Source organism: Lissotriton vulgaris, chromosome 7 (assembly GCF_964263255.1).
Source record: "Lissotriton vulgaris chromosome 7, aLisVul1.2, whole genome shotgun sequence".
Lineage (NCBI taxonomy): Eukaryota > Metazoa > Chordata > Amphibia > Caudata > Salamandridae > Lissotriton > Lissotriton vulgaris.
Genome location: NC_141695.1, coordinates 1,506,923,999 through 1,506,946,375, shown reverse-complemented (window position 1 = coordinate 1,506,946,375; position 22,377 = coordinate 1,506,923,999). Strand labels below are relative to the sequence as shown.

Below are 22,377 nucleotides of genomic sequence, written 5' to 3'. Positions count from 1 at the left end.
TTGACGTAGCATCTGACCTCTAAATCTAAACGTGTTTGTTTCTTTCACAGGAAAGACTTTGAGATAAGCCAGTTAAATTCCAGGATTGAAGATGAGCAGGTTCTATGTGGCCAGTTACAGAAGAAAATCAAAGAACTCCAGGTAAGCTAACCACACAAACAAATAATAATAACACATGTGTCCTCATGTAATGCAACTGGTGCTATGTAAAGCGCTCTGATACCCGATTCGGGTCAAGTTTGCTTTATATAAACCTCTGTAAAATAAAATAAATAGCAATAGCACAGAAAACATGCAAAGCAATTTAATATTAAGGATGGTACTAACCATGTTTCTGTCGCCATTAGCTATGTTTGATCCTCCTTCTCACTTGCGTAGTGTTCCCACACTAACCTGAGTGAAGTCCATGGCTGTGTCCAGTGAGATAGTCAGATCTTTCACCCATTCCTATACTTGGATGGTTCAGGCGGCTCATCAGCTCTCTCATTTTCATTTACTTCCTCTGTGTCTTCACGCCCTCTCCTCTGTGTAGGCGCGAATTGAAGAGCTGGAGGAGGAGCTGGAGGCAGAGCGGGCAGCCAGGGCCAAGGTGGAGAAGCAGCGCACAGAGGTGGCGCGGGAGCTGGAGGAGCTTAGCGAGCGCCTCGAGGAGGCTGGAGGTGCCACCTCACTGCAGATCGAGATGAACAAGAAGCGGGAGGCGGAGTTCCTGAAGATGCGGCGGGACCTGGAGGAGGCCACGCTACATCACGAGGCCACGGCTGCTGGTCTGCGCAAGAAGCATGCTGACTCTGTGGCTGAACTGGGGGAGCAGATCGACAGCCTGCAGAGAGTGAAGCAGAAACTGGAGAAAGAGAAGAGCGAGATGAAAATGGAGCTCGATGATTTCTCATCAAACATTGAACAGCTGACCAAACACAAGGTGAGGAGCTTACATGTGCATTGGACCCTACAAACAAGCAGTCTTAATTATTTTATAACTGATGCCATTTTTAATGTTCTGGATGTGTACTTTGATGGTGTAATAACTGAATAAAGTTTAAGAGAGTGAGTAACATCTCACTGAAAAAATGCAACCCCATGTGCTTTGGTTAAAGTCCTTTGTTTAGAACTTCTAGATCTGAATAACAGAGAAAAAACAACCATACATGCCGATTTGCTGGGAGTAGTAAGCTATTTATTGATATTATTGTGGGTAGAGAGGGGCATCATGACAGCTCGAGGCCCCATCTCTTATGAGGTCTGACACCTCCTCCCACCCTCAACAAACATGGCATTCCCACTATTTTCTCTCAATGTAAATTGGTAGCCACTGGATTGATTATAAAATCCTCTTTACGCCTGACTCGCATTCTTGTAAATGTATAAGTTGCATTATTTCAGCCCAGAAAAGAATTAGCAGAAGGTAGCCTTAAAAAGAGTCAAGAATATGTGCAGTCTTGAAAAGTCCAGAAGTTATGTTTCCCTCAGATGTTATTTTTTCCCATGGACTGTGTACCCTACGCCATTGCAGTATTTTCTTTTCCCCAAAGGCGAATGCTGAAAAGCTGTGCAGAACATACGAGGACCAGCTAAGCGAAGCCAAGTGCAAGGTGGATGAATTACAACGTCAGCTAGCTGATGTGTCCCTGCACAGAGCGAGACTGCAGACTGAGAATGGTAAGTACCAATGATTAGTATATGATAAAGGGTTTCCACTCAGCAGCCATGGAGCTTGAGTAGTGTGCGGTGTAAGATGTTTGACTCCAAAGCTTAAGCAAACTAGGTAAGGCTGAGATCGGTTGACAAGCCTTTTGCCTTTGAACGTTATCGTTGGAGGCCTCCAGCTCTGAAATAAAGCAAATTACCTGATTCACGTCTTGTCTCTTAATAACATTCCTTAAAGTTCACTGCCTTAGGTTTCCTTACTGTCAATTATTGGGTTGGATTATTACAGCTCCTTGTAACAATCTATCCTGCTTTGTCAAATCTATACTTTTGAGGAGGCCCATGGGCTTCCCACGCTACAACTGAGGATCACTTTGCAAACTAGAGAGTCCATGGCGGGTTCTAGATGGGGTCTGGAGTTAACAAGTCACCTGAAAAAAAAACAAATGTCCTATCTCTTGACCTATAATTACCTAACCAATATTGCAGGTGTGCTGCAAAACCGACCCGGTAACAAAACCGCCCCCCCCCCCCAGGGGTCCAAAACCGGCCCCCACCCTGGCGGCCCACCGGGGAAAGTCCCAGTGCCCACTACGGCCAGTCCAGCCCTGCGAAGTACCCCTTCTGCACTTCACTCTCAGTGTGATCGAGCAATCAATCATAAATCAGGTTTACCCTTTAAATGTGCAGTTTGTTGTTTAAAACATTTATGGTTCAACCATGTAAGATGTATCCTTTCGAATAAGAATTATCTCAAAGTTGCTTGAACTGGATTTTCTACCAATTACTCCTTCAGTGCTTAATTTGTAAAAAAAAAAAAAAAAAAAAATAAGAGCCAGGTCCCTCATCAGGAGGCCACCGCGGCTTGCACCACCCATTGCCCCTGTCAGTGCAGACATCACAGTACCTACACAAATACAAATCATCACACAGCTACAAGTGTGACAATTAAGACTGTTTGAGGTCCCCCAAAGCTATAAGAATGGCTTATGTGGCAGCATTAGTAGCTTATATATATATATATATATATATATATATTGAATTAATAAAACAATTGTTGTTTTGTTGACATCTAAATCACCCTAGCAGCGCCACCATATGGCTGCTGTTATAAATGCCAGAGATGACAATTAAGAGCCAGTTTCGAGCACCGGAAACCACCGGCTCAAATTAAGCACTGAGTAAAGTTTTTAACTTTAATCAATCAAAGAAAGCTTTATTCAGCAATATACAAAATGCCATAAAAGCACAAATAAGTCATGTCAATAAATATTACAATATAATAAACACATTTGAGAATACTGAAACCAAATGCATCAAATATAATATGCTAAGACATCAACAAGTTATGGTACCTAACCGTACATTTAAAAAAATCCTTTTGCATAATAAACATTTAAATCAGACACCATCTGTTGATTCATTAAGGCTGGCCTACACATAGGGTGGCCAACAGGATTAAGGAAAAATATTTTTTAATTTACAAAAAAAGATAAAGTGCAAAAGTGATTGGATTGAACCCTCGTCACATGGACAACAGATTGAATAATAGCTGTACTGCCCTGTAGGGAAAGAAAGGATGCAGCGAATTAAGCCCAACCTGAAGCAAGAAAAGAGACTTCTCTCCCAAGGGTGAACAACAGCTGATACGTATACCTCTGGGCCAAATAAAGTTCTACAACAAAATGTACGCATGAACTGAGGGCCAGGTTGATCATACTTTTATGCAAAGCAGCAAGACACCTGCGCTGTGTAGAAGTGAGAGGGCAGGAATACCCTTTTTTAACATTATATGGCACATTCCTGCCCTCTGCTTACATTGGCTCACAATGTGCTGCATTGCCTCAACACAGGCACCCTTGTGCCATGGTGCAAGGGTGCCTTCGTCTTTGGCAGGATTGTTTTTGTGCAGGAAGGGACATCTTACTGCACAAAAACAATCCTCATAGGTGTGTCCTTGTTCTAAATGTGCTGCAGAATGCCTCACACTTATAAAGACGAAACAATGAGGAGAAAATAAAGATAATTCTCCTTATTGCGCCTTCCTGGGGAAGGCAAAGCATTTTGACACATTCCCAGGTTTGTGTGTGTATATATATATATATATATATATATATATATATATATATATATATATATATATATATATATATATATATATATATATATATATTTATTCTGAATGTAACCGCCTTGTGGAAGGCAGTCTGTTTGTGGAAGTATCTGCAATCTCCAACATTTCCCCTCGTGTTTCTGTCTTTCCCCCTATTTCTGAAACAGAACTAAGGCGCTCCTCATGAATCTCAAGTCGGGCCCCCAGCTGACCCCTGTGAACCCGAAATTCCGCAGCTGGCTCCAGATCACCTTGCAGACACACTAAAGGGTGTGTGCAACCATACCATAGACACCAGTATTTTTCCTTATTCTTGGAAGGAAGACACAGTTATTTCTCGACAGAAAAAAACCAATGTAGACCCAGATGATATAAAAAATGTTCGCCCTATTTCCCTACTGACCACACTTGCTAAAATATTAGTAAAAATATCTTACTCAAGAAATAGTGAAACTGATTGACAAATGCTGCCAAATGCCACATTCTTGACCCTTCACAGAATGGGTTTAGAAGTGGCCACACCACAGAGACCGCACTCAATGCTACTACTGACAGTATCAGGCGCTAGGTTGACCAGGGTGGTGAGGCTGTCTTGGTTCCATGGATTTGTCCGGTCCAGAGAGGACCTGGCTTGGCAGTTCAGGCTGGACTGTTCCCATGAAGAACAGGGTCAAGACTAATTTGCATATGGCTGCGTCCAAACTAGGGTGGTATGGTGAGCAGAAGAACAATGGATTAAATCCAGATATTTGTGACTGGGGGTGAATGTTTGCATTGTTTAGCATTCCATCCATCAATTGTTCTATTTGCATTTGCCGCCCTTATTGGGAAGGGTATGCCCATATGTGGGTCCCATGCTAGCTGTGCCATTGGACTCAAGCTAGCCTGGGGTGATGCCCCGAAACCAGTCCCAGGATGTATGTTTGTTCAAAAAGTCTAGTCAATCTATTTTTTTTGCAAGATTGGTATTTTGAAGAGGATTTCTCAGACTAGTGACTTAATTCACTTTTTCTTCCTCCAGATGAATTTTCACGTTTCATTTATAGATTAAAGCTACTTCCTCAATGTCATATCCAGACAAAAGGTTTCTAAACCACTTCTGATCTTCATTAAATTGGTTTTCTTCATGTTTACGGGCCACGTGTTATCAAAAGTGGATAATGCTTCAATTTCATTATTGCAGAGATAATTGTTTATTACATCGTAAATGGGCAGAAGAGACTAATTGTTGGATTATTGTTGAAGATCTATTTCATATTTGGAACCTAAAGAGTTGTTTCCAGCATCTATTTTGCAAACAAATTACTTTTTAATTCATTGCATGTTATGGAGTCTTAAAATGTTTCAAGCCAAACTGCTAAGATTCTCTGAATGTTGGAAATGTGATGAAGAATTAGGAACATTAGCTGATATAATTTTTCTACTTTTTGGAGTTTTCTGTGGGATACAATACGTTATTTCATTTCTATAAAAGAAGATTGATCGCATTCCCAATTGATTCATAAGCCTAAATGTTGGACATCAAATTAACTGATAAACTTATCATTATGGAATTTAAATATTTTATTTCTTTTTGTAAATTGTTGATTGAATTATTGTATCATACTTAATGGAAGTGGGTTAATTTAACAACAACAAGGGCTAATCTAGCTATTGATTTGTTATCTAATTTAGGTTTGGGGAATATATCATGATGGTCTCCTGTAGTTAACTTTAGGAGAGCTGTATTACGACATTGTTTGTTTGTCAGCCATTTTATAACTTTTGCTACACTCTGTACCCTTTTCTCCTATTATGAATGATATTATTTCTCATATGTCAAATATATTATACATTAATATTGTATTTATTTTCTATGTTTGACATGTTGTTACTTGAAAATATTTTGGCCTAAAAAAGAAACAGCAAAACTGAAACAATAAGAGCTACATAATAAACAGAGTTTTTATTATTTCTGCAGATCCTACTAGTAGGTCAGTTAATTGATATCATAATTGAAATTCATGTCTGTACCGTAGCAATTGGATCTCTGTCAGCAAGTAACACTCTGTTTGCAATCTACTCATTAGGCGAGTTGAGTCGGTTAGTAGAGGAAAAGGAATCCTTCATCAACCAGCTCAGTCGCGGCAAAGCCTCTTTCACTCAAAGCATTGAAGAGCTGAAGAGACAGCTTGAAGAGGAAACAAAGGTAATCTCACTTGCATCCAACTCCGACCTTCATTGGCTGGCAGTGCTGAAACATTTGACACTGGACAGTGTTTGCCAATCCTTTAAGAAATTTGCCAGGAAAATATTCCTAAACTGCACCCTCTCCCTTTCTCCTATCCTACCTCGTCTTTCCTCTTGCCTCCCATTCCATTACCATCCCTTTCTACTCCACTCAAAAGCCATCACTGAATCAGAGGATACTTTTTGTTCCTTAAAGTAAGCAAAGAGCAATGAGCTTTTAATTTACATAGGAAGGACAAAGGTCCTATTGGAAATTAAGCTGCAGGGCAAAAGGCACACATGCAGGAAAGTTAAGAGATGTTGGACCTAATTCAGTTTAAAATGATTCTTTATGAAGCGGAAATCTTATTCTATAAACTAATTAGCTGCATGTTTATTCGTTAATGGGTACCCATAGAGGCAGGACTGACCCATAAGAAAATCAAGTGAATTCTCACTAAACCAGTGCCTATGACTGACCAGTATATCCCAAGCAGAGCCTTTAACGTGTGTTTCATCGGCTTCAGCCTATTACAAATTCCCCAAATTTCCTTATAGTCCAACTTGTCTCTTAGTTCTTTTCGATAACAGTGCAATTTACTTCTATGATGCAGTGTCTGTAAATTGAGTCTTCGTACAACTTCTCATTTCAAAACGCTTTCAGTATAGAACAACTTATAGAAAACCACTGGCTACGTTCTTGGGAAAGAGGTATTTGAGCAGTCAAAGATCTGTCATTACTTCAACCTTGCACTTTCTGCCTTGCCTTTCAGTCAAAGAATGCGCTAGCACATGCGCTGCAGGCCTCCCGCCATGACTGTGATCTTTTGAGGGAGCAGTATGAAGAGGAACAGGAGGCCAAGGCTGAACTGCAGAGGAGCCTGTCCAAAGCCAACGCTGAAGTGGCACAGTGGAGAAACAAATACGAAACGGATGCCATACAGAGGACTGAAGAATTGGAGGATGCCAAGTAAGTCAACAAATGCTCAATATGGCGACCAGCGTGGCAACCGGTATGCTCTAGCTTTAGCACTTGGCAATGGCACATGATGAGCTACTAGGAATAAAGCAACAGGTTAAATACATTGACAGCATTTATACATTTCATGCTAATGTAAGGGAGTGAGAGATGGAGTACAATCTAAACTATGATATACAATTGAATATATTACATAGACAAAGCGTGCAACCTTTTTGGTTTTACAATCAACTTCATATTATATCACAAAAATAACATTTGCACCCTTTGAGAAATGTGTGTAGGGGCTTCTTTCACTTTAGGGTGAAGGAAGTCGAATAATGTCAGCGTTCTACTTTGGAATGGCATCTTTGTGTTGAAGATATGTGCTGGTGAATGATAGCTGGTTGTGAAGGTTGTGAAGCTGCATCTGAGGTGAAACAGTAAACATATCGTCAGATGGACATAAGAAAATGGAGTTCAAGGAGGGGTTTAACCCCTTCTGGCTGGTGAGAGATGAAGTGGATGGATACTTACTTCCACCTTAAGAAGAAGACTCATAGATATAGCATGTAAAGGTCATATCAGGGGAGTCAAAACAAAGGTGAAGATAAGGTCGGATTATTAGTGGCCTCAGCTCGATTTTATGAAGCGGAGAGAATTATTGGAGAGTTTGTTGGATATTGTTTGAGTGACAAGGCTCTGGCAGACTCACACACCCCATGTATATTTGTAAGCTGCAAGGAAGTTTTTTGTGAAGTTGTGGCCGAGGTGCAACACTAAATGTACCTTCTTCGGCACCTACAGTTCCTCTCGTCTGTGATTCTTATTTCCGCCCTGACTTCAACACAGTGGTTTCAGTTTCACAATGTGTTTTGTACTTTTCAGACTTTCACAGTAAGTTCATTACTTTAAAGATGACTTGAGTTAAATCATTTCTTATGCTACATGGCAAAAGTCTTACATGGATATACAGTTGTCACAAACAATGGCATTTAAAAACCTTGTGTCTCTTTACAGGAAGAAACTGGCTGCTAGGTTGCAAGAGGCAGAAGAAGCAGTAGAGGCAGCCAATGCAAAGTGTTCTTCACTGGAGAAGACGAAACACCGCCTGCAGACCGAGATCGAAGACCTTGTCATTGACCTGGAGAGAGCCAACTCTGCCGCAGCAGCACTGGACAAAAAACAACGCAACTTTGATAGAATTTTGGCAGAATGGAAACAGAAATATGAGGAGACCCAAACAGAGCTGGAATCTTCTCAAAAGGAATCTAGAAGCCTCAGCACTGAGCTCTTCAAGCTGAAGAATGCCTATGAGGAGTCTTTGGATAACCTGGAGACACTCAAGCGAGAGAACAAAAACCTCCAAGGTATTGTACAACAATTTTGACTATCTGGTATAGATTGGGCGTCAGCCGCGGCCCGTGCAGGGAAGAGCGGTGGGGCGGGGGGGGTCGATTTCAACTGACGAGGACGGGGGAAAATAAATAAATAATTGATTTTCCCTTGTCATGTTCCGTCAAAATTTACTCCCACACCTGGCCCCACTGCTCTTACTTGCACGGGCCGCCGCTGTTAGGCTTAGAGCATAGCATTGTATCTGCACCTGAGGGCTGTTCCACTTGTTAAAAGCGCTCGCTCGAGTTATGGGTGTCAGCCAAAGGTCCGAGTCTATGATGAGGGAGAGGGACTTTAACAACTTGCATGAAGGCTATAAAACTATTACAACTATCGAATGACTTAGACTAGAACGTTCTAAGTTAAACATGGAGAACCAGGAAGACTTACAGTGGAATGTTGGAGCACAAAGTATATACCAGCTGTTATTTGCCCCCTGCCACTCCATTGTCTTCAATGCAGCTCCTAAAATTCCACTGTTCTAGTACTTCTTGGTATCGGAGAGCAGGTATAGGTAAACTGAACCGCAAAATGGTTTCAGCTTCCCTTGTTTTCATTCCTTAACCGTGGCATGCTACTTTTTATGCAACATTTAAAAGTGAGGTATACTGACTATGTCTAAGATTAGCAGTTCCTATAGAACCAATCAACAGATTATCAAAACAAAAAATAACACTTGTCTCAGAAATATAATCCACCCAACCACCCGAGCCTGCAGGTTCCCACATTGGCCAGGATCTGCCACAACTTGCTGTGTATGGCCATACACCCCCCCCCCTCCAAGAGAAAAGCAACCAAAAGAAAACAGTCCATGCTTTGTGATTGTTATTTTTCGGGTCTGGCATGGAAACAGCTTTAGCTGTTTGTTAGCCTCATGTTTTCCAAACAAAAATCATAATAAAAAGCAAACATGCACACATATATAGGGGGATTTCGGTTATCTTTTCATCACAATTGGTCTGTTCAACTTCCATTCATTTTTTTTCCCACCACACCCTTCTGCATAGGGCAATGGGTTAGCCCACTTGAGCCATTGATTCTCTTCATTAAGAGTGACAAGTTTGTGCTCCTGCACTGTACATATCTGCCTAGAAACTAGTCTAATTCCTTACTAGGCCTGGTAGACCATGTTCTGCTTTCATTTCATGTTTTTTCTAAATATTTTTTGCAATAGGTCATTTTCAACATATAGATGTGACCTTTACACAGCCGCACTTTTGCTTTTATTAAATTTACACAATTAATGTATTTTGAAGTCTGCAGAAAAAAACCATTTCCAAGACTGTCAATGCCAGTCTGGCTTTACCAATGCTAGTTCATAATTGAAACTCAACCACTGCTTGTTAGTATGCCAGTCTCATAATAAACGCTATATTATCCTGCCAAACCTTATCTAATCTCAACCTGCCTTTGCGGAGCACGCTAAACTTCCCTACTCCAATCATCCAGTTGAGAGTAGTACTGGAGATACATCAAGGTTATCCTCTTTCATCATATACTTACTTACCCTCACTAACACACTGGAGAAACTAAAGAAATAACAATGCCAATGTTCCCTCCACTCCTTTTTTGGGATGAACTAGTCCCTCTACTTCGGGACATTTGTCCAATCTCATGACTTTCTTTGATGTCTACAGAGGAGATTGCTGATCTCACGGATCAAATCAGCAACAGCAGCAAGACCATCCATGAGCTTGAGAAAGTGAAGAAAGCGCTGGAGAGTGAAAAGAGCGACATTCAGGCCGCACTTGAGGAAGCAGAGGTAAGTCCACCCTGGGGATTAGACATGCTAAAGTTGCTTGGAGGCTGAGGAAGGAGAGTTGTGCAGATACTGAGTTATGTGTGTTGTGAATATATGCGTAGCAATTACATCCAGGAAAAATGTAACACTAATGTTGCATTCTGATATAATGCCACGCACAGGTAACAAGGGTGTTGTTGTTGCACGTTACAAACGAAGAGTTCAAGAAAAGGAAGGCATTGACACTACAGAGAGGCGGAAGGAGCACAAGAGGATTCCAATAGATGACTTTACAGGGTTTGCAGTGCTATGGGGGGTTTCAGGCAGCCTACTGTTGGAATGGGGTGAGTGGTAGTTTAGTATGAGCCCATGGAATTAAAGTTTTGCCCGATCAGATGATTCTAATGCACTTTCCTGAGAATTATGAGATTGACTGATCCTGATGTTAGCTGACAGTGAGTCCAGAGGAGTAGTGTGGAGACACCGAAGAATCGGATTGTGGAAGAAGTCAAGGCAACATTAAATGCATTTCCCTCAGCTACATTGAGGAATCAGAGATTGCTTACTGTTAGTAATAATAACAATATAATGTTATATGTTTTGATAAAGCACTTGAAAAACCAGAGATTTTGCAGTTTCATGGAGCTGAACATGACAAGTTGTTACTATTCTCCAGCTCAGTAGTATTCTAAGGCAAAACATATATTTCTTAATATATATCTTTAATTTTTACACAATACGCCACATCCTGTTTTTCTTGCTCCAGGGTGCACTGGAACACGAAGAAAGCAAGACCCTAAGAATTCAACTTGAGCTGTCTCAGATCAAAGCTGAAGTGGACAGGAAATTGGCAGAGAAGGATGAGGAGATTGAAAATCTGAGGTATGTGTTTTCTGTGGCAGTGGAACTGGTGCTGTTTGTAAATATTCAGAGATCGATTTAAGACTTAAAATTGAAAATTCTCCTCGCCAAGGTCCATGAGCACCTCCGTCTGGGCCGATGCCTTGGGGCTAGCCAATATTGCAACAGAAACCTCATCCAACCCAAATCCAATTTCCAGTGGAACACTGTTGTACAGTATCCGTGTCACCAGAAATGGGGCTACCCGCTTATGAATAGATCAACTTAAAATGCTGTAGCTATTTATCAGAATTAATGTTGGATCCTAGCCCCTTGGCGTGGGGGATGTAAACTTCCTCCCATATACAATTCCCCAGAATCCTTTTGTGCCCCTAACTTTACGTTTCCTCTTTGATTCATGATTTCCTATTTTTGATTGATTGTTTGTAGACCAACCTTGCTTCTGTGATACACTATTTATTCCTAGGCCTAGCTATAAGAGCTTCACAAATGTTTCCGTTACCAATTCAACAATCCTTATCAAACCACTCTGATTTAGGGACCCCCTTTTGCCCTTGAATGACCTAAGATGATATTTTTAGTAGCTAAATTCAGAACCTAGAAGGTCAGAAGGCAAGGGGTTAAAAGTTAACAAACAACTGACAACATAATCATAATTGGACCCAACAAGTGAGATCAGTAAGGTGGGACCATCGACAGCTCTCAAGCTCAAACCCTAGCCCTCCATTCTTCTGGGACTGGCCAGTTACACCAGGGGAGATGTGGGTGTTTAATGTAGTCTAGTAAGTTAAGGGCAAGCTAAAGAAGATTATGGTCGCTGAAACTATTCTCAAACACCCTTTTTAAATTAGCAAATTGTACCAAGTTCTCGAAAATAAAGATATAATCAATGGCTGAGCCTTTGCCCCAACCAATAAAGGTGGGAGGCTGTTTGGAGAGAGCTCCCAAAATGTCCACTGTGTTAAGTAAGCCAAAATTACATAAGGCATTAACCAGCTTCAAACCCCTGTGGTCAGAGGCTTGGGAACATAAAATATATTAGCTTTCAGAAAGGGATCATGTAATGTGGAGTCAATACCAAGCTTGGCATTAAAATCACCCCCTACCACCACACAGAAATTATTGGAAGGCGTAAGGACCTCGATTTAAGAACCAATAATGCCTTAAACAAAATATCTATGAGGCATTCTACATCAAAGACTGCATTATAGAAATTAAAAAGAAAAAACTTAAACTTGTTAAGTAAAACAGTCCACAAAATTTGGATTCCATTATGGTTGCAAACAATTGGGACAATCCTAAAAAGCTTTAATATTCTAATCAAAGTAACTAGACCTCCTCTCCGACAAGGTGAGACAATGGCAGGGATTTAAAAACGTTAAAAACCATCTCACACAATTTCCTCTGAAGACCAAGTCTCTTGTAACATTATGATGTCAAAGTTGGTAATGAAGTCTAACCTTGCAAAATCCTGCTGCTTGGTTCAGATACCAGTGGTATTCCAACTAACAATCTTTTTGGCAGGTCCATTTGGGGATACCAAGACTATTGATAGGGGTCCTACAGGGATATTGTGGGCCTTTGGTAACTTTATTACCTTCTTAGGTGGAGGTATAACCAATAAGTCAGAAATTAGATTGCAAGTCCGACAAAGGAGAAAATCTGTTTCAGGTTGGAATCCGAGGTCTGGCAAACCCACAAACCGCTGGAGGAAAAAGCAAAAGGTCAGGTTGCATCCTGGTTTGTAGATGTTTAGAGAAAAACCCTAATGGAAGAAGGTTAATGCGGCTGAACATGGGATTATCCTTCTTTTTGCCTGAGATTAAATGGTGAGCCAAACTCAGATGCTTACAATTGATGACTACACAGTCTCTGCCCAGGTTGTTGGGTGCAGGGCCAATCCACCTTGCCCTCCTTACAAAGACAATGTTGTTGTACTCCTTAATATTAAAGTTCAAGTTTTGGGCTAGCCAATGAAACACCTTTCTCCTAAATTGGATGAATGATTCCTATGTGTGGGGAGACAAGGGTGGCACCCCTTTCATTACTGTAATGTATAGAGAGCAATTAGTAGGACGATTAAGAGTGGCTGATATACCATATTAGGCCAGGCAGTGCCTTTGGCATCACAAGCAGAAGCAGTGCTCAAGCCCACGTCCCCCCACAGCGTTCCATTCAGCCCATTCAAGGCTTATGAAGTACCATCTACAGTATAGACTGGTGGGTTATTGACTGCAAGACCATTTTGCACAGAGTTTGAGTTTTCATCCCCACTGGTCACACTAGTCGCACATGTGGCAGCAATCACAGCCGCCGCTGAACCCGCAGGCCCTGCAAGACCAGTAAAACCAATAAACCAGCAGCAGGTGTTACCATTTCCCTGTCACATAAACTGATTATTCCAAGACAGTGTTCTCCAAGCTCCCTAATCCTTTCTACTAAAGGGGTTATACAAGCAACTACAATTGCTTTACATTTGTCTAGCGCTCATCCCAGGTGAAATTGGATTCTCCTAAAGTGGACACCAGAGAGGGGCTAGACTGACAAGGGACAACTGGAGGGTTTTTTGTGTACAGAGGCCCTCTCTCACTCATGTAGGATGCAGCTGACAAGTTAAGATCACCTTTAGATGGTGAATTCTCCTGGAGTACCTCAGGCATGGTTCCCTCTGATGAAGAGCTGTGTGTAGCCAGGGGATCAGTACATTGCTGTTGTTGATCTATGTTCCCCAGGAGGAGGTATTTGGGCGTTCCCCCAAGTCCAAGGATAGGCGCCTCTCCACAAGGTCGATCTCTATGGAGATGACCCTGACTGATCTTGTCAGAATAGAGTCCAGCATAATGCAATGGGGGGTGTCAGCTTTGTCACTGTCCTTACCCCCAGGTAACTCTCTCTTCCCCTTTATCCTCCATAAACTGCCCCGAATGGGGTATAATTAGCTTGTTTGAAAGAACAGGCAAATTTGTATATTCTTTCAAAAAGGTGTCATACAGAAAAAAAGAATGGCACAGAAAATGTTCTCCCAAGTGTGGAGAGAGGCTCAGTCAGGAAAAAAGGATTTTGAAAATAAACAGCGACTCACCAATAGAGCAACTGAGTCAGGCGCCAAGAGGGGTGGCCCAGCCCAGTCTCTGGTGGCTGATGACGGGCCTGGTCTTCACCCCGGCCCTTCTCACACCAGTGGATTCTTATTGGCTATTAAGTGCTCCTCACGTCAAGCCCCTCCTCCTGGGCAAGGCAATGGTTCCTGCGGGTTACAGTTCCCCTACAGCACCTGCACAAACAATCGGAGCAGTAGTATTCAGCGTCCTGTGGCTCCTTATTGCGCTATTAAGTGCTCCTCACACTAAGCCCCACCTCCTGGGAATGGCAATGGTTCCCAGAAGTTGTGGTCTCCCTGCAGTCAAGGTACAAACAATCAGGGCAATAGTGTTTGGCGGCTCCAGGGAGGTGCGGTGCCGCAAACTGCACCAAGACCTGGCTCGGCCGCCTTAACTGCGCTTGCTCTCCCACTCCTTGTGCTGGCTCCCTACCGGAATCTGGTGCCACTGGTAACTGCAGCACATGCCTTGCTCCTTGCTCCCACCTCATGTTCTCTCAGTTGCCGTCTGCTCACTAGAACCAGCTTGCAGAGTAGGGGCAGTGTAGCTGGTGACGTCAGACCACTGCTGACTCAGAGCGTCACAGAAGCTAGTGGGGGATTGTTCCTTAAACAGGGCCAGTCTGGGCATCTTCCCCCTAAGGCCACACTATGCCACACAGCTTTCTCAGCCCACTGTGCTGTTGCACTGAGCCGTCCTGAAGCCACACCCACCTCTTTCAGAATGAGTGTCAGTGCCCACAGCTCTGCTCTGAAACCTGTGGGTACAGTGAAATGTCGGCAAACGGAATATCAAGACTGATTTGAATCCTACTCTTTAATTGAGTACCAGATACTCACTATCCCTTCATCTTACTCCAAAAGATTCACCCTTTCTCCTTTCTAGACAGTTTTTCTATCTTTCTCTTTTTCTGTATTTCCACTTTGTTTGTTTTAGCGTATCTTGCTTTCAGTAAATGTCTGATTCAAAATAATATATGCCAATCCCCAAAAATAAGTGCTGGGTCCCCCATCGGCAACAACCAGCTCAAATGAAGCCTTGACATTTACTATAAATAATACAAAACCATGAGTATATACATAATTACACACAGTAACCTAAACAAACAATTAGATGAATGTATTTGTACATAGGTTTTCTATATGGTGTATTATTTACTACACAGATCCTTACATCCGTGATGATATAGATAACGATTCAGTTAATGATATTCCCTACAGGGGTGCTACTATAATGTCAGTGGGATAACCCACTTTTTGTTAATAATACAGAGTCTTATCTGCCCAAGGCATGTGAGCACACCATAGCTCAGCCTATGCTTTTCTATCTCTTGTGGGAAATGACATTTTAAGACCTTCCTCAGGGCTATATTACTTAAGGGAAGAGTCAGGAAGTTCAATCCTCTTACCAAGATGTATTTCCTCTACCATTAAGATATAATGTTCATATGCGATTGTGTGGTCACAACCTGCTCATGGATTCTTTTAAACGAAGTGTGGTCCACACTCTGTAGTAACTCTAGCAACAATTTTTACACAATTCCTTTTTCAATCTGAAAGAACTGATCATTTAGAAAATGTTCCAAGTTCAATTTCATTTTGAAAATGGACACAGTCACCCTGCGCCTCTGTAAACTCCATGTATTTATGCATCCCCTCCAAATTAATTGGCATCCAGCTTGTTTCTTGCAGGGTTCTCACTGGGGGCCACACAATTAGTTAGCATGAAGGAGTCTTGTTTGTTATCGGAATTAGCCAGCTAGGAATGGCCATGCACCACCACCCACAGATCTCTAATGAGTACTCCACACAAAATAATGCAATAATGCATTATTGGCTTTAGACAGACAGTGGTGAATACCATGATTGTACTGGAAAATAAGCTGGATGAGACAGTGAATAGTCAAGAGGCATCCAAAATCCAAGTCTCCGGGGTCTCCTTACACATCAGCTACAGAGGAAATGTGTTCCTTCCTTTTTCCAAGACCACCAGCTGCTCCCACAGAGCAGCAGTGTCGACGAGGTAATGACGGTCCTCCAATCAAGGGTTACTGGATTGACCAGAGTCCTATTGGAGAACTGTCATTGGTTTTCTGCCAGGTCCAGATCTCTGCAAGTCTATACTGTGCGAAGCAGCTTCCCTTATAGTATCCCTTCAGGGTTAGTGGAAACAGAGTGCTTCTCTTCTCAGACTTTGGCTAAAAGACTCAACAAAGGTACCCGCAGTTTTAGGTAGTAGCTCTGAAAGGCCAGTACAATTGGGATTGGGTAGTCCCATAACAGGCGCTGCCTGAAATCTTAGTGCCCCTTCCTCAACTAAGTGTGCTTTTCCAGGCAAATGCTTGTTCCAAAAGCCTGCAATTTCCCAATAGGCCAGCCTGACTGGTTGTAGAACTGCCTTGTCTCCACTCATAGATACTAATTCAACCACACATATGCTTTTCCTGAGAGAGTCAATCAAACCTGCCCCTTTTATTCCCAGGCGCAACCACCAGCGGGCTATGGAGTCCATGCAGGCAACGCTTGATGCAGAGGCTAAAGCCAGGAATGAGGCCATCAGACTCAAGAAGAAAATGGAGGGGGACCTGAATGAGCTGGAAATCCAGCTAAGCCACGCCAACCGCCAGGCAGCTGAATCCCTGAAACTCGTCCGCAACATGCAAGTGCAGATCAAGGTGAGTCCTTTCCAGATACTTCATCCTCCTGGGCACCTTTTCTACCGTACACTTTCAAGAATGAAGTTTCAGGCCAAATATTATGTAATTTAAATAAACAAAGATATGTACTTTTAAACCACATGATTTCTGTAAACCCAACCAAATTCACAACAGAGCACTTAAACACTGGGGGTGGTGTGTATGTGTGAATGAGTGAGTGTTTGTGTGTCCTCTATCCAGGGGAGAATAATAAATAAAAACAACTGTAAAGATGTCCATTTAGGCACCAAGTCAAGTCTCAACAAAACTGGCACGAGCAAAGCCAATAGGTTCTGCTTTATTGAGATAATGCATGCAAACACAGGCATGCACAAATGCCTTAGACCATCTGTGTTGCAACTCTATTCTACCTGTGTCTTTCACTGCCTCCTATGTCTGTGCCCTGTTTTATTCCACAAGATTACACTGCTGCAGTTTACACAGAGGCACAGAGCAAATAGGGAACCCTTTCCCTTTGAGAATGGTTTAAAACATATTCAGTGGTCCACTGCCTGAGCCTAAAAAATGATACTTAAACTTTTATTTTCACTTTTAAATACATCCTGTTTTCTTGTAAGGAAAACGGGCTGCATAAATAAAAAAAATTGCTTAATTTAAAAGTGATCACAGACGTGGGAGTCTGCTGACCACAGCAGTCCGCCAAATGCAAAAACCACAGGTGATGGACAGAATGCAGAACAATGTCATACATTCACCCCAGTACAGAGATCTGGGCCTAAATCCATCGTTTTCTTGCACTCCACACTACCCCAGTTCAGACATGGCCATATGCAAATCAGTCTGACGCTGTGCCTCATGGGAACAGTCCAGCCCGAACTGCCAAGCCATGCCTTCCCTGGACCGGAAACAAGCTTCCGAGGACCGGTTTATGGCAGTCCGCCATGCTTGTAATGGCAGCGAATTGTAGTGGGACACAAATTGCGACCTACCTCATTAATATTCATGAGGTAGGTCAATTTACGGCCCACTTCGAATCACTATTTAAGGAATAGGGGATATATTGCTCCTTTGTACATTAGTGATAACGATTACCAAATTGTGATTTGCAAAAAATCTCTATTTGATCATATCTATTAGTATTCTTCATACCTCTAGACCTTGGTGCCTGCATCCTTGCTGTGCAGCCTTTGTATACATACAACTGTTAACCCCTTCCATGCTGGGCCGTTTCCGCCGCTGTGCGGTAAACAAAAGAACAGGGCGGGGCCGTGACGAACCCCAGCCGTCATCAGCACACGAGCACCGCAGAGCGTGACGGCTGGGGTTCGTCACCAGCATGGAAGGGGTTAATGCAAATAATTGGGCGCGTGGCCTCGAACTTTGAAAGCAGATTTACCTCTTAAGAGCCCAGCAGGGAGTCGAGGGGAGCAGAGTGAAAGAGGAAGAAACAGAAAAATGGAGAGAAAAAATGGGATATGAAGACAGTGTGAGGAAAGAGAGGAAACACGCAGGAGAGAAAACGAAGAGAGAGAGAGCAAGGATGAAGACAGTACTTAGAGACAAATAAAGACCAAAAAATAGGACAGAAGTGTGAAAATATATGACCAGAGGGATAAAAGGAGGAAGAATGAGTGAATATTTCAAGAGAGGGAGAGAGACTGGACATTAGAAGGCTGAAAAGAAAAAATGACAGTTGTGAGGCGAAAGAAAGAGAGTTCAGATGGGAAATACATTAAAATATAGAGTGGAGACCTGATTCACGAAAGGGCCTCTGCACTTATGGCAGAGACCCCACAGTCGTGAAGGAGTCTACACACTAGTGCGGAATCTCCGCAACATTGCGGAGATTCCACCTCGAGTGTGGAGACTCTCCCACGACTGCGGGGCCACTGCCACGACTGCGGAGTCCCTTTGTGAATCAGGTCCTAAGTTAAATAAACAGGTAGAGTGGAAGAGCAAAAATTGAAAGAATAAGAAAGAGGGCAGAGAGAGATATATAATAGAAGGATAGAGGTATAACGAAATAAGGAAAAGGGAGAACGTGCAAAAGACAGGTAAGTAATAGAGAGAAAAGAGAAGATTTGGACGGTGGTCTAAAATTGAATCCATTACATTGAACATACTCCAAAGCGGCAGAAAATATAAACATGTACAAAATGGCCTGGGCTATTCCAAAATGTGATAGACATAGAAAATAAGCAAATAACAGAAAGGGCTAACCTAACGCCCCTAACCCAATGGTGCTGTTCTTTTATTGTTTATTTTTCTGTTGAGCTGTCAAGCAAGACCTAATAAGATGCTGCAGTCTGTAATACATCATTCAGTTGCCTTTGGTAAGCCTGCCTTAAAAGACATCTACCAGCTTTGTGCTTTTTCCAATCATGTGAGGGTCGAGAATCCTGGGCACTAAGGACCTCAGCCTGCTCTTATATTTAAAAAGGACTTTAAGCCTGTTTGTGCTCAGTTTTGAACCCGAAATAAGTACTCCTCTTGAAAACAGAGCTTGAAGCCCTCCACTAGAGGCACACTCTCTGCCCTTTTCATGAGGAAGTGATACCCCTCCAACTTTTTTTCCTGTAAAAGAAGTAACAGGTAATAATCGGCGATGGGATTCTCTATACAGTTTTAGAAGCGTTTCGAATGATGTGATTTAAAATGCGACTTAAATCTGATCACCTTTTTATTTGTCTCTGTTACGCCATGCTCTAATAATTTCATACTACTGTGTAACGTTGTTTCATTATGTGTCTTTATTTTCTATTCTCTAGTAACTTGTGTTTTACTGTGTAACGCTGTGTAACTAATGTTTAATTATTTTGTAACTTGCAACTCGCTGATCCTCATGTAAAGCACTCTTATACCTCCAGGTCTAGCCAGCGCTATATAAAACTCTTCAAATAAATAAATACATGTGTCTGCCTTAATCCAAAGGGTTGGGAGCTAGCTTTCCTTAAGAGTCTTCTTCACCAAGTTTTGGTTTCTGACAGCATTTGTGAATTTTGACTTCAGGACTTGCAAATAGAGTTGGATGACACGCTGCGGCACAACGACGACCTGAAAGAGCAGGCTGCGGCTCATGAACGACGCAACAACCTACTGTTGGCTGAGGTGGAGGAGCTGAGAGCTGCCTTGGAGCAGGCCGAGAGAGGAAGGAAGCTTGCAGAACAGGAGCTTCTGGAGGCCACTGAGAGAGTCAACTTGTTGCACTCCCAGGTAAGATCCTTCCCTGATGGTTGCCATGCAGGGTTTGCAGTAAAGCATGAACAGAACTCAAAATCTTCGAGTGTTTGAGATTCTATCAACCTGCCCACTCACTGTAACATCACAGTAAATTGAATATTCTGATCCTTGAGATGTGGCTTCAGTGATATTCAGTAACAAAAGAAATAGCTGAGAGACCAGAACTGACTTCCAGGTTAAGGTTAATTTCAAGTGAAACCAATGTCCTTGGTGCATAAATCTACTTAAAACATACTATTGCGATATATTGTCCTCGATAATTACTGAAGTTTAGTAATCATCAGCTGACCATAACCCTTACAGCCCAATTGGCCTTTGTACTAGATGGATATTTTTCGATTTATTAGCACTGTTTATGGACTGTTATATTTCCCGACCCCATAACCGCAAAAAGCACTGCCCCTTTTGAAGGGAAGGGAACATGTTGCTCCTAGAGTGAGCTTGTATAAATACTGGAAGAGTGTCTTACTATGGTTCCTAATGCAGAGAATGATGATGTACATAAAGGGGCTATAGTCAGTAGCGGCTGCTACCAGGCATCAGTGGTAAGGCCGGGGTTAAAAAAAAAGGAGAGAGAGGGGGAAAAATAAACATAAAAATATGACACTTACCTTTACCGGCGGCCACATCTCCTCCGCAGGAACAGGAAGCACCCAGTCTTCCAGACTTCTCTAGCCAATCACCACACTGCTGATAGCAGCATTGTGATTGGTCTGAGCACCATGGCTGGCCGCTCAGACAGAGAATGGATGGCTGGGCATGTTCCTCACCAGGCTGTGTATTACAGCCTTGTGCAGGGCTGTTTGGCCAGCCCAAGACTGCCAGCCAAGCAGTCATGCGCACTTGAGGAGTGCCACCACTCCACCCCTACTCTATGGAGAGCCCAGCCATGCCACGTACCTGGAGATCGCTAGGGAAAAATAAAATGATAATAACCTGGTGTTATTAGCATTTTATTTTTCTTGTGGGGCAATGCTCCTCTGCCATAGCGCAGGAGCCGCCACTGAAGAAGGTTCACTATGAGACCTTCTTACCCAACGGAGTATTCTCTGTGTATAACAAAAGCAAATGGTCTAAAGCATAAGCATTATTACAAACTGGAATGCAGGTGTCATCATTGTTCTTATATAACTGTTCATTTGTCTCATATTCTTTTCATCTGTGACATTTTTTAATGTAGTGAAACTGCTGAGCCTAACCTGTCCTTCTTCTTCAGAACACGGGTCTCATCAACCAGAAAAAGAAACTGGATGCAGACCTTTCCCAACTGAGCTCAGAAGTGGAAGAGGCCGTGCAGGAATGTCGCAATGCTGAGGAAAAGGCCAAGAAAGCCATCACTGATGTAAGAGCAGCCCTCCCGCGAGGATGAACTGGCACTGTAGCAGAATGAGTATTAAACAAATTTGGAGACTACTAGAAAGACTAGGCTAGGTTAAAGAATTGTATTAAACAAATTTGGAGACTACTAGAAAGACTAGGCTAGGTTAAAGAATTGTATTAAACAAATTTGGAGACTACTAGAAAGACTAGGCTTGGTTAAAGAATTTGGGTGTGCACCAGTTACTTAATGGCCTCTTCACTGTAGCACTTAGGACATGCACTTTATTTGAGTGCGTGTCCAAAAGTAACTCCCCTTCTTCCTGCACGTTTCCCTTCACTTTTGTCCTCCATTGTTTTTCACCCTTCTCTCACTCTCCCATACACACCGTGGTGTTCTCATTTACATGTTGCATAGCAAGGCGGGGCTTCGGGTACATCCTGGTAAGTCCTCGGTTTACCAGGTAAATGGAGGCCTGACGCAGCTGTGGGTGTCAGAACTTCAGCACCTCATGCAGGGGTTTTGATATTTGGGGGTGTATATCACTGCAGACAAGGCCCAGGCGTGGACCCTCAACATACAACCGCCGTTAGACTGACTGGCAGCTGATTTGGAACATTGGGCGACGTTGCCCCTCTCTCTTCTTGGTAGATTGATCATCTTTAAGATGGTGGCCCTCCCGTGGCTTTTGTACCAATTCCAAAACTTCCCATTTCCCATGCCTGTGTCCCTCTTCTCCCATTCATTTCAATTCCCTTTTACGGGGTCTTTTATGGGCTACTGGTCCGACCAGGATCACACTCTCTAGGTACTATAAATCCACATATGATGGCAGCATTGCCAGTCCACTACTATAGTGTTGCGCAACTGACTGTCTTGAATGAATGGTGGTTCGGGGGCTTTGGCCATCCCGCCTATGCATCAGAGGGGTGGGCGCTAGGCTCACAGACACTGTTGCATCTGCTATCTGGGGTCCAGTCCCTCCGGATCTTCTCCCGGCGACAAGGGTTGTCCTCACAACATGGACGGTGGAGGGAGTGTCCATCGGGTTGAGGGGACGGCTCACCAGGGAGATCCCTTTATGGGATGGAACCACTCTGCACCAGGTGGCCGAGCCGCAAGGGTTCAGACGATGG

The 22,377-nt window shown here is 42.8% G+C and overlaps 1 protein-coding gene across 1 annotated transcript in view; it reads left to right on the top strand.

The window, feature by feature from the left end:
• MYH7B (myosin heavy chain 7B) overlaps positions 1 to 22,377 on the top strand; it is a 115,511-nt gene that overhangs the window by 84,885 nt on the left and 8,249 nt on the right. The window contains exons 27-37 of the mRNA XM_086932358.1: positions 51 to 141; positions 533 to 922; positions 1,533 to 1,659; positions 5,830 to 5,948; positions 6,742 to 6,938; positions 7,947 to 8,296; positions 9,962 to 10,086; positions 10,832 to 10,947; positions 16,509 to 16,701; positions 19,693 to 19,896; positions 21,140 to 21,265. Coding sequence (XP_086788484.1) covers positions 51 to 141; positions 533 to 922; positions 1,533 to 1,659; positions 5,830 to 5,948; positions 6,742 to 6,938; positions 7,947 to 8,296; positions 9,962 to 10,086; positions 10,832 to 10,947; positions 16,509 to 16,701; positions 19,693 to 19,896; positions 21,140 to 21,265 — 2,038 coding nt within the window. The remainder of the gene's footprint in view (positions 1 to 50; positions 142 to 532; positions 923 to 1,532; positions 1,660 to 5,829; positions 5,949 to 6,741; positions 6,939 to 7,946; positions 8,297 to 9,961; positions 10,087 to 10,831; positions 10,948 to 16,508; positions 16,702 to 19,692; positions 19,897 to 21,139; positions 21,266 to 22,377) is intronic.